The sequence below is a fragment of the Cimex lectularius genome, unplaced genomic scaffold, assembly GCF_000648675.2.
Source record: "Cimex lectularius strain Harlan isolate CLEC.00 unplaced genomic scaffold, Clec_2.1 scaffold59, whole genome shotgun sequence".
Classification (NCBI taxonomy): Eukaryota; Metazoa; Arthropoda; class Insecta; order Hemiptera; family Cimicidae; genus Cimex; species Cimex lectularius.
Window position 1 is genome coordinate 2,003,520 of NW_019392794.1, and position 13,471 is coordinate 2,016,990.

The 13,471-nt window shown below is 35.8% G+C and overlaps 1 protein-coding gene across 9 annotated transcripts in view; it reads left to right on the forward strand.

Annotated features, from left to right (window-relative positions):
- The window catches only part of LOC106661667 (lysine-specific demethylase 3A-like), a 475,583-nt gene that overhangs the window by 366,148 nt on the left and 95,964 nt on the right, over positions 1-13,471 (forward strand). For 7 of the 9 annotated variants that reach the window (XM_014385209.2, XM_014385207.2, XM_014385208.2 and 4 more), the window contains one exon: positions 1,743-1,805. The exons of the other annotated variants lie outside the window; for them this stretch is intronic. In XM_014385209.2, coding sequence (XP_014240695.1) covers positions 1,743-1,805 — 63 coding nt within the window. The remainder of the gene's footprint in view (positions 1-1,742; positions 1,806-13,471) is intronic. 9 annotated transcript variants of the gene reach the window in all.

The following is a 13,471-nucleotide window of genomic DNA, read 5'->3' on the forward strand; positions in this document are numbered from 1 at the left end:
AAATAAGTTAATTAAAGTATATTTTGGCGCGTGGTTTTTCATGTAGTCTTGAACTGTGATTATTGGTCTCGTTAAAAAAAAGGATGTAGGGTTAAAATATTATCTAATCTCTTAGTTATCGGTACGAATACCCAATCGACACGTGTTCTTCGCCACGTTTTGCAGATTGAAAACATTCCGTGTATTTTTATTTTCTAAAATATCGCTGAAAAAATATAAAAATCTTCAAAAACATGTCCTGTTAAATCTTCAGAAACATGTCCTGCTGCATGACGTTCACATAAAAGTCGATTAGCTATATATAAGTTCCAGTCATTTGTTTAGTTATAAATATTTCAGTCTAGTATGGTCATATTCCATGCCCTACGGACCTGGAAGGATACGGAATTTTGTTATTATTAACAGTTTTTAAGGGGACATGTTTTTAAGGTAAAACCTACCTGGCTGCATTTGTACAAGAGGTGATTTCCATCAAATTCCAATTTTGTGCAGTATTGCATAGTCTATGAAGTTGATCAGGCTATTTCCTTTTTGGATTTAAATCACATGAGATGTTTCAAAAGGAAACCTGCCTTCGTGTATCTAAATACCGATCAGATCTGAATAAGGCAGACTGGCTTTTAAAAAATGAAGACAAATCGCGTTTAATATTCCGTTTGGTAGTAGAGATATCTCCGCGTGTTTTACTCCGGCTATTTCGCCATCAGGAAAGCGGGCTCTCTTAAATTATTCGAGTCACCATCTGCCGTTTTATCTCCTGCACTCTACCCCAGTTTCGAAATTATCTCGTAAGCCCCTGCCCGCGGTCGTGGAATAATAAAGTGTTTTTTCTGTTTACCGAGCTTCAAGGTTGGTCTGGAAGGAGTGATGAGTCGCCATTAGTGGAAGAATCATAAACAAGCCCAGGCCTTAATGTCCGTCTCTGACATTGAGAACTGACCACCTTTTTCTTCCCGATTACGGGAAAAGGCAGTAAAAAAGGTGTTTTCATGATGCCCTAATTCGCCTAGATGACATTCAACGATAATTTTCCAATTACAGTCGCTTTAATATATTCTTTGATAGCGATCCTTAAATAGCCTATTATATGTTGAACAACATAATATTGTGTTTGATCTTTATCGTCCATAATAGCCGACGGCTCTTGGCTACTGCTCTCAACTCCTTTCTTAAACCAAGAAGAGTCAATATTCTTTTAATTCGGAAATCGATATAATTATATCGATAAGTCATTTATAGGTTGAAAAAAGCACTTTGAGTCATTTATTAACTCATTACTATCGCCATATTTTATTGGATATAATAATTGCAATATCAAGGTCTTGATGCACTCTTTTATTTTGATTAGAGACGTAGAAATGACCACTAGTTGTGAAAGGCGTTGGGAAATGGTTAGATTCGGTTTAGGTTACATTGGTTTGTAGTACTCCCTTGTGTTGAACTATTCAATCCTAGACTTGTAAATTGACTAGTTTTTAGCGTCAATTTACTACGCTTTCCTAGTAGACGTATACAAATCCGTCATACGTTTAGATTCCTGTTCGGTCACTCTACTAGTACGCCTCATATTTCATGTACTGTTGCGAGGATACAGCGGTAGTGATTTTTACTCGGGGACATCTTGTTGAAGAAAAACAATGTGTAGTTCCTTAAGCTAAGAAGAAGAAAAACTTGTCATACTAAAGATTGCCATATTACATTTTTTAGCCCGTGGTGTGATTTTTGTCTCTTGTCTGTTTCAGAAGACCGTGGAAGGACACTCAGAAGCCTAAGGTCCAACAGCATAAGCAGGGATCACCTCCAAGGTTAGCAAGTCAGATAGCGTGAAAAATTCCTCCTCCCTTCTTCCCCGACTTGTTCTCTTGTTTTTCTCCCTTTCCACGCAATTCGTCACGGTCCGCGGCCGCCGGCCCGGGAATAAAGAAATAGCCCGGTTTTCTATGACCCATTTCGTCCTGGCGGAACAACGCAAATAGTCCCGGTTATGATTCAATCCCTGCGGGAAGGGCTAGGACGAATGGATTGGTAACCATTTTAAGCATTTTTCACAATTGGAAGAATAGAGCAAAAAAGGAATGGCGGCGAGGTGATTGTTTCAAGAATTTTTTTAGATGAAAACGGACGTAACAGCAAGTACTAAAAGTTGATCATCCATTGATTATGGCTTAACATTAACCAATCTATAAATTATCGAGCTCTGATTACATCCCTGGATCTGCAAAATCTCGTTGGTTTATTTAATTACTTGATTATGATAATTATTTTATTTACATAGTATGATTTAATGTAAGGAAAGTGGTTAGAGCTAATATAATAACATTTATAAATGAACGTGTCTCTCTCTCTCTCTCTCTCTCTCTCTCTCTCTCTCTCTCTCTCTCTTTCTCTTTCTCTTTCTCTTTCTGTATCTCTTCCACTATCTCACAAACTTTTTCTCTCTCCCTCTCTATTTCACTCTCTTTGTTTCACATTCTCTTTCTTTCTCTCCCTCACATCTCTCACCTATCTCCTCCCCCTCTCTTTTTTTTCTCTCTCTATTTCTTTCTCACTTTCTCTCACTCTCTCTATTTCTTTCTCACTTTCTCTCTCTCTATTTCTTTCTCACTTTCTCTCTCTCTCTCTATTTCTTTCTCTCTCTCTATTTCTTTCTCACTTTCTCTCTCTCTCTCTATTTCTTTCTCTCTCTCTATTTCTTTCTCACTTTCTCTCTCTCTCTCTATTTCTTTCTCTCTCTCTATTTCTTTCTCACTTTCTCTCTCTCTCTCTCTCTCTCTCTCTCTCTCTGTCTTTCTTTCTTTCTTACTTTCTGTTTCTCTTCCACTATCTCACAAACTTTCTCTCTCTCCTTCTCTATGTCACTCTCTTTGTTTCACATTCTCTTCTCTCTCTCACCTCTCTCCTCCCCCTCTCTTTTTCTCTCTCTATTTTCTCTCTCTCTCTCTCTCTCTCTCTCTCTCTCTCTCTCTCTCTCTCTCTCTCTCCCCGCTTATTTTTGGTGGCCCATAGATGTCCAAACTAAAAATTCGTAATGAGGATCAGTTTGATTTACTTCATGCGATTCAATTTACAGAATAAACCTATTTTCACTTCCATTAAATACAACATTAACGATAATAAAAATGAAAGTGGTAACCTTCGGTCCCACATTCTCGCTCCTTTCTGACAGATTCGTACCATTCAAAAAATCAGCTTGTGAGCGTAAATAATTTAATATTTAAGAAAAATCGAGGGCTATTTATAAATTAACGACAATATCTCTATCTAGGTTTCCCTAATCTCGCCGGTTTTACTCAAGATTTGTACCAAAAAAAAAGTTCAGCAGGTGTGTATTGTCGAATTAAAAGTATTCACCTTTAAGGAAAAAAAAACAACGTTTGCCTGGAGTGAGCATTAATGATTTATAAATGAAAATGAGTTGATAGTACATCTGGGTCTGCCTTATCTCGCTGGTCTTATAAAAGATTGTTACAAATTTAAGAAATAGTCTGCCAGACTAGGGTTATCTGCATTAACTATCGCCCTGTGCCCCATAAAACGAAAAACTATTGTTTAAAAAAAATCTAAATATCTTATCTTATATAGTTCAAAAGTCGTGAACGCAAGCAAAAGAAAAATGCCAACGATTAAAACACAAAACCATTAATCGTGCTCCTACTCTTTAACGGCATTCCATTTGAAAAAAGGCCATTAATCGGCATCTCAGGAATCTTAACATTGAAACAACCTTAATCCGCCACCGGTTTCGAAAGGTCAAGATTCTTGAAATATTGATCTTAATTTTTCTGTTATATATATTTTTGTTAAATCTTTTAAGATTTTTCTCTTAGGAAATCGTAAATAATTCAACAAAGTGGAAATGTTTATTAATGCAGGCTGTAACTGTTACCTAGCGCAGTGGAGGATCTCAAATAATAATAAAGGATTTATCATAAGGAAAACCTTATCATAAAAATCGCAAGTTTGTCTTTACAAATAACAACGCTTCAAATTCAGAAGAATTTTTTTTTATATATAACATTTTACCACTGGCGGACTCTCCAATTCGACAAATATCCTAAGAAATAATTCTATCTTAACAAAGGAGGAAAGTAATTGAATGGCAAATTTAAAATATAAATGCACTTTTTATCTTAAGATCGACTTATCTTGCCTCGTGGAGAAAAAAGTCTTGCATTAAAAACAGTTTCGCTAATACATTTTAAATAATTTAAATTGATAGAATAATGAGTCTATTTGTTCTTAATTTCCTCCTAAAAATATCTCTTACAAATTTACCCTTGGAAATGCACAATAAAAATTTATTTGATTTTTCGTTAAGGTCGATAAGTTGCTAATCTGTTTCCTAATTAATACGAATTTATTAATGAGACAACAACAGACGTCATCGAAGCTGTATTTGTTTCAAAATTGAGTAAAAACTTTTTCTAATCAGTTTTCCAATTCCTTAATTATTTGCGCCTTAAATATTGCAATAAATGCTATATTTAATCCATTATATTTCGTTGTCCGATTGACCAAATAACTTCTTTGAATTAATTAATCTTTAGGTAAGGTCTTGAGTTCAAAAAGTCAGTGCCACAAGCGGGATTCGAACGCACGACCTTCGGATAAATACGCCGCTGCTCTACCCCTTTGAGCTATCGTGACTTCGATCCACTGTATATTTAATGCTATATTTAATGTGAACCTTAATAATTTAAGTAAGACTTAATATTCCTTATGATAAATTTAAATGTTTTTTCTTTATTCTATGTATAACTAACTAATCGTTAAAAAAAACCTCGATTTTCAAATTTGTGCAGAACAAAAGTCAAATGTGATGGTAGATTTATTTTTTTCCCAGCAATAAAAATAAAATATGATTTTTATTATGAGTAAACGGGTCAGATTTCGGCTTGTATAGGTTGTGGAGTTCGATTCCAAATCATCGCCCCTGGAATTTCTGACCACCTCGAAAAAATTCTGATCATGTACTACTCTGGCTAATATGTAAAAACATAACGCAATTCTAAAATGTAAGAAAAAATAATTTTCGAACCAAAAGAAGACACATACTGACTTTTTTAGATATCCCCCCTGTGTGGTCTGCTATGGGGATGTTGGTCCTTACCGATTTTGGTCTGTCATTCGAAAGATTCATAATAATTCCACTATTTTTCGTGGTCCTCTTGACCAATTAATATCATTCAATTAATTAAGGTTTTTAGTTGAGAGAAAAAAGTCAGTGACACGAGCGCAATTCGAACACACGACCTTCGGCTTGATACGCCGCTATTCTACCACTTGAGCTCTCAACTAAAAACCTTAATTAATTGAATGATTCATAGTAATAATAAATAGGCCAAAATTTTATTGTAAATTCTGTCACATGTACAAAATAATGTTTTATTTGTATAAGGAAAAAGTTAGACTTTTTGACTGATCAAGATATAAGCAAATAAATTTCCTACTAAAAATGTTTCCAATGTAGATATTTTTATATTTTTAACTAATATTGGCAAGGTATTGTTTGTTTTTTTCGATGACTGATAAGATTATAATATGATCAACGTCTTATAACGAATTTTCTAAGTGTATTTTCAGAATTCTTCTTTTATCCTTATTTGATAGATGATAAAAAAAAGTAATTTAAACAAAATTGGCGTTGAAACCTGAAAAATGTTGTTCAATTTCCCGTACACTAATTGTATGTTTTCTAATCTTGTAATTTTTATTCTTGGGTATAAGGCTGTCCGGACTCCTAGGGTCACACGTCCGACCGTCTTTTCCTTATCACAACCTGGATTTCAAGTGCGTTTTCGGAAAATAAAACGCGACCTGGGATATTTAAACAGCTTGTCTTGACCTGGATTGACAGACGTGGTCTTAATTTTAATAGCAACCGGTCCGCCCTCAAGCTACCTGACCCAGAAAGCATGGGAGAGAGAGAGAGAAAAAAAAACCTTTTAGAAAGTAGACGAGCGACGACCCCTAATCTAAAGCGAGAAAAATATTATTTGCCTCCCTCCCTACTTCTCGTTATCGGACGGCAAACATTGTGCAAGAGTGCTTTCGGATTCATCGTTTTTCGTGGTAAATATTTGCCAACCTTGCAACGGGATACTGCCAAAGCGAAGTTGTTTTACAACCCTGGGCTAACGCGAGAAAAATAATATTTAAAAAAGAATGTCAAGAAGAGTAAAAACCGACAAAATTAAACACAATCAAATCAATAAATACAAATAAATAATAAATTATTCAGAAATCGTGAGATGCGGTCTGGTGTGATGTACGTTTCAGAAAAACATTTTCTTTATCGTGCCAACGTTTCGATCTTTATTGAGATCATCTTCAGGGCCTGGGATTTACAAACATTGTTTACATTTAACAAATACATTTAGGATGTGGAAAAGTAAAAGTAGGATGTGTAAAAGTAAGTGGAATTTATACAATGCAAAATCTATTTTTTATATTCAATCAAATTATTTCTACTCACTCAAAGTATTTGTCTTCTATGTAATTGTGCCATTCTTGCGTGTCGTGTTAAGAGTGCCAGTGAGATTTTCCACATCCTAAATGTGTATTTGTTAAATGTAAACCATGTTCGTAAATCCCAGGCCCTGAAGATGATCTCAATAAAGATAGAAACGTTGGCACGATAAAGAAAATGTTTTTCTGAAACCTACAACACCAGACCGCATCTCACGATTTCTGAATAATTATCGATTAACGGTCACTAATCACCACACATAAATAATAAATTTCAGCTATGGTTGTAAAGTCAAGTACTGGAATGGTAAAACACCGCACTAACCAGGATAAAATCTGTATCGTTAATTAGAAACAGCTTGGAAATGGTAAAAAAGATTGTTATTTGCAATAAAAAAAATTATAAACCTCAATATAAAACATACATAATAATTATACGAACTCTCTATAATACCTTTCTGCTTGAAACTACATTTTGGTTATAATAAATCTGGCCCTGTTAATTCCTCTAGGGGGTGTGTGCAGTGATGAACGTATAGTTTTAGTGTTTTGGTCGTTTTCCATCATTTTGGTTTGTTTTTCATCGCTGTTTAGGCCTGTCAGACACGAAAGATCAGATCTAACCTGACCTAAACAGCGATGTTAAGCAGAAAAAATTATAGGAAACGACGGGGTGCATAACTCCGTAGACACAAGAGGAAATGTTACAAATTAAAGATTGATCCGTTGAGTAACCGGCAATCAATTTGTTGAATCCTTTCGTTAAAATATTATACCATTAATTATTTTTCTGCTCTTCTACCGTAACAATTCGCGGACCATTATTTTTCACAATTCCACAGGGTCGTTGGCACAGGTCTGGATGCTTACGAAACAGGACAGGAGGCATACTTACGATAAGGTCTAGCATATAAAAATCGGCTTCTCGCACTTTTTATAGAATAACTCGGCTATATTTAATAAGTTGTACTTTCTACCCACTACCTTGCTGTATCGACATCTTTTCCTGCTGTCCCATAAACATATCTATCTGCGCCAGACCATTGAAATCGCTGTCATAGCTGTACTATATATGTGTCCCGACAGCCTGCCTATTTATGATCATAGGAAATGCTAGACGGACTTCTCTCACACTTCAGCCAAAAATTTTAATCTTGTAGGGAGAAAACTTACGTAACTTCGCGAATTGTAATCTGTTTGTAGTCAATTTTTTTATTTATTCGATTGGTCTTGTAGTGGATTATTTGACTTTTTTATAGTCGGAGGATTGTACCTCATTGAATCTTGAACAAATAGAACAAAAAACTTCATCTTCTAAACAAAATATATTCTAATAATAAATTATAAAAAAACATCAATGCTTAATTACAAATCGAAAAAAAAATAATTGCCCAATGACAAATTATAAAAAGATTAATGCTTACAATAAGAATAAGAAAAATACAAAAAGAAAAATTAACCACAATTCTTGTGCATGCCCAAGTAGAAACACTTACTGTGTGTCTTGTGTACAACTAAATTAAAATAAAAAACATAAACTGATAACACTTTATAATCAATTTTAAAACTTAATACGGCCCACGTTTTTCTTCTCTCCTTTTTCTCCTCTCCTTTTTGTCACCAAGAATGAGCCGGTCAGTCCTAACTCCTCTCACACTAGGACTGTGTTTTCTATTAGTCTCAATGGTGGGGAGAAATAGCGGGCTTTATGAAATGAACGTTATAGTCTTAAATAGCTCTTTAAAACTATGTAAAAAAGGTAAGTCCTCGCGGAAAATCTTTCGTAATATTAATCCAAACAAAACATTTAGTAGCTAACTCCCGGTCAAAATAAGTACTGAAAGCATTGTTAACAAAGAATATTCGCAAATCGTGAGATGCGGTCTGGTATGAAGTAGGTTTCAGAAAAACATTTTCTTTATCGTGCAACGTTTCGATCTTTATTGAGATCATCTTCAGGGCTCAAAGTGTTTGTTTGCTGCGTAATTGTGCCATTCTGTGACGTGGGGCACTCTCAACGCGCAGAAAACAAACACTTTGAGCCCTGAAGATGATCTCAATAAAGATCGAAACGTTGGGACAATAAAGAAAATGTTTTTCTCAAACCTACGTCAGACCAGACCGCATCTCACGATTTCTGAATAATTGTTAACAAATATTAAATTAGGCTTATTTTGTAGAAAGAAGTTCCTCTTTCAAACAGTAATATGACATGATTTCTTCAGGTTTAAATTGAGAAAATAGTGAGAGCAGTGAAAAATCATATTAAAACTTGCGTTTACCCTCCACCCTATCTTTTTCTCTTTCTACGCCATTAAAAACGTATAGCTCCTACTCACTCACACATAAGCCAAAACATTTTTTATTCTTAAGGGAGATAGTACCTTCTTCCAGGCACAATGGTTTCTTTGTTTTACATACTATAAAGGCATCTGGCGATGACCTTTATAAAAATAAAGCAACAGATCTGGTTGTTTCATCTTATTGAGAAAAATTCTATCAGATTTATTATGACTGCTCTCTCTTGGTCGTGTTTTCCGGTTGGCTTAACTAACTCTTATTGACTCTATATTGTCCATATTGGGCATTTCGACTGGGCTTACTCGTTTCGACACAGGTCCGCCTAGTCGCGCACTTTTGAATGGGGCAATTTTTTACGCTAGGTAAAAGCGGCAGGGGTAATAAATTTAAACGGAACTGTTTATGCAGAGGCCAACAGGAGGAAATTCGCAGTTTACAGCATGCTTGAAATGCAAAACGGTGTTACTTGAAAGTGGGAAAACAAAAGGATTTTATATTCCATTAAAGATTGTTTATGCAACAACGGGTTACAAGGCATAAAATTTTTATTGTTTACTAAATTTTTTCCCCTTCGTTTTTGTTTATTGTTGAAAATTATAAATGTTATCTGATTATCTTGGGAATATTAATAATAAATGAAATCACGGAGACTTCCACCAGTCTGCAAATTGACCTTTTCGCCCAGTGACCCGCGACAGATCCGCCTCTTTCAATAACAATGGAGGAAATCTTTTTGTTTCCGTTCTTTGAAGAACAAAGGCCAAAGGATCTTTTACGATCCTTAGGAAGACCTTAATTCCCGAATGTAATATAAAAAAAATATATTGCTTTCTTTCCACTGGATATAGAAACGCCGGGATACTGTTTTGATATTCCATTATAAAGCTCATAATGGAGGAGGCTGGCAGATGTCTGGCATCGCATTGTTGCGGTCGAAAGCAGGTGAGCTTTGCGAATGGAGGGCCAAAGAAAGTTTAAATGGGGCCTGCCTTTGTGCCCGACGGGACGGGGATGGAATACATTCAGACGTCAAAACCTGGAAGAACACCTCTGAAAACGGAATTTTAGACGGAAAAACCGCGGACCCATGTGCACGGAATATTATGCAGAGTGTTTATCGAACCCCGCCGGCTCTATTATCCATTCATGCCAAGTTGGCTCTAGGAAACTTATCCTAGAGTTGAGAGAGAACTCGCTCCGTGAATAAACCGTTAGAATTTGATGTATGATTGTTGCCTTAAGCAGTTGAAAGGGAATAATAATCTTCCAACCTAAATCGGCAAAAGCATTTTATTCACAGAACTAACAGCCTTCAAAAATTTATGTCCAATAAACAGTGTTTTACACATTTATAATACATAACAATTTTTATTGTTCCGATGCTCCACTTAAATATTCATAATTTTTCTGGATGTTATGAAATTTAACATTATGATAATCTTTAATTAAGGTTTTGGTTGAAATAAAAAGTCTGTTACAAGCGGGATTCGAACCCACGACATTCGGCTAAATACGCCGCTGCTCTACCACTTGAGCTATCGTGACTTCGACTTTTTATCTCAACCAAAAACTTAATTAAAGATTAATTAATTGAAAAGATTTTTGGTCAAGCGGACCACGAAACCTAATAAATTATGACAATATTTTTTTATAAGGTACTGATTAAAATGTAAAAGTTAGAGTGACGAGCGGGATTCGAACCCAAAATCTAAAAAAAATAATTTGGTCAACCAGACCACTAAATATAATGGATTTACTAAGTATAACCTCACTAACAGCTCCCCGTGTACACTTCAGAAGTCGCCGATAATCGAATCCTGATTAAACGACATTTGAAAAATGGCAAAAACTCGAAAGGTTGTAGTTTGAGACGGGAGTTGGTGTCAGAGTGGATCGAAGTCACGATAGCTCAAGTGGTTAGAGCAGCGACGTATTGAACTTCGGTCGTGGGTTCGAATCCCGCTCGTGACACTAACTTTTTCATTTCATCCAAGACCATACATAAAAGATTAATTAATTGAAAATTTGATCAATCAGACCACTAAATATAATGGATTTAATTATGACAATCGTTGGAATGCTCGATTGTGCGCCTTTCACCCTACGTCAACAACGTGATGTTATGGCATTATATGAGAAAAAAAATAAGGATGAAATCAACATAAAAGCCCTCACACGTTTTATATAATACGGTCTAAATTATTTACGGAGACCGAATGCCATTGGCTGCAGTTTGGAGGGTTGTTATTTCTTAGGTTTCTGCTAGATCGGTCGAGTGGTTCCAGTGTTATAACCATTTTTGTGATTTTCGAGTTTCTTCAAGGATTCTCAGGGGTGCAAAAAACGAATACTCTGTTTCTTGCTAATAAAATATTTTAACCTACTTTATTAAATCGCTCGGTCATAAATTATGCATTTCAGTATGGCTACCTTCCAAATACAGTTTCACTTAGTGAATGACGAGCGACTTAATGAAATAGGTAAAAAAAAATTAACAAGAAACAAAGTTGGTATTCTTTTTTCACCCTCAAAAACCCCTGATGAATACAAATTTTTAGGACAATCAAAAAATGTGCGCCTTTTTGTGCGATTTTTAAAAAATCGCTAAATTAGGTATTTCTTTGAAGCGGCTCAATCGATACACACTAATATTTACATGAGCTTAGGACCTTATAAACTACACATAACGGCACCAACATCACCACTGTAAATAAGTAGAACCGGAAATTAAAAATAAAAGGCTGTAAGAGTTATTGTTGATTTTTTTTTTTTTTTTTTTTTTTTGTATTTCTCACTTATAACGGCATAAAATTCAAAATTGTAGACATTGCCTGAAAGTGGACAAGTTTCTGAAGAACTCAGGAAGTTCTGCTTTCCAACGATTATCACAATGTTGAATTTGGATAAAATCCAGAGGAAGTATACAATTTAACTGTGAAAAAATTATTTTTATTCTTTTGAAAATTCGTATGTAATGCTTTTACAGGGTGCTTAAAATAATTCAAATTGGTGTTATCAAAACAAATTTTTTGGCCTACTTTACTCCAATGATCTTTTGGTTTTTGGAACTTTTTCTATAAACTAACCTTATTGAATACCATCGTGATTTTTAGCTTCTTATTCTATGTAAAATTCAAAATCAACTGATGTATTAAACCTTGAAATATGTACTCAACAAAGGCGGTTTATTTAAATATGTGAAATTATTTATTTTTCGCAGCCCCTAGGGCCCGTTGTCAAGAATGCCCTAGTCTCGTGACTAAAATGTTTCAAACTAGTATCACCAAAAAAAGTTTCGTTAACTGTTTCACCTTGTAGTTTATTTTAGAAAGGAAGGCAATTACGTACAGGGAGAAAGAGAGATATAGTTTTTGTATTTATTCAAGTGAATTTGGCCACAGTTCAAGTGCTCCGGAGTTTAGTTGGATCATCTTTTGTTTACATAACGATTGACGTAATTTCCCTCCTCTGTTTGTTGTTGAGTAGTTTTCTACTTCTTTTCTCTGACCTCTTTCCTTTGTGTTTTTTGTAAACTTGTCCTCCTAAATAAACCAAGCCCTTGATCAGATGGGTTCCCACGGCGTGTAGCAGTTTCCAGGAATGTGAGGGTGTGTTATGAATTGCAAAAAGCTCCCCTTCCTCCCCGCTTCTGCTGAAAACAAAGAAGCCTGCTCTGAATTAATTGAAAAGTTCTACCCGGCCATGGGGGGTGGGGCTCGTGCAGGCTTGCAGCCCCCGGCGCGGCCGTGAATCACCCGGCTTTCTCCTCCTTAACCAGTTTTACGACAGTTCCTTTTTATTACGTCGACCCTCCCATAGAAAAAAGACGGACCTCCTCCGCCAAGCTCAGGAAATCTCCCCGAGCTCCCCATCTCGAAAGCCCTCCCTCCGACTTCCATTCCGACCCTTCTTTAACAACCCCCTGGGCCACTAATGACAGGTGGTAAATACAATCGGACGACAGCACAATAGTCGATCCTAGAAGCAATGTTTGAGTCAAAGATAAGTATTGTGAAGGTGGTCATAATTCCAAATTGGCTATAATTACTGCAATGGTCGATCGATGATTAAATTCATACGCGTTATTTCACGGTTAACTTCATCTTTGGTTGACATTTTATAAGAGTAAGCGAGGAAGAGTTATTATTATTAATGTAAATAATCGTAAATATCTATTTAGCTCTCATTCGCGCGCGCGCACACACACACACATACAAAAATCATTCACGCCAGTAATTATCTCGCTCATATTTAATTGCACTCGTCTACTACCCCCCTCTATAGCTGTCTCACAGTCACTAACTCATTGAATGTCACTCGCACAAACACATTGAATGTCTCACAGTAATGAACGCATTGAGTGCCACTCAGGCTCATAAACCCATTAAATTCCACTCACACAAACACATTGAACGTTTCACTCCCACTAACTCACTTAATACCACTCACACAAATCCATTGAATGCCTCACAATAATGAACTCATTGAGTGCCACTCAGGCTCACAAACCGTTTAAATTCCCCTCACACGAACATATTGAATGTTTCACTATCATGAACTCACTAAATGCCACTCAGGCTCACCAACTTATTGAATGCCACTCACACAAACACATTGAATGTCTCACAACCATGAACTACGGCATTAGCTGATGACTCATAAAAACGTTGAATGCCACTTAGGCTCTCAAAAAGTTGAATAC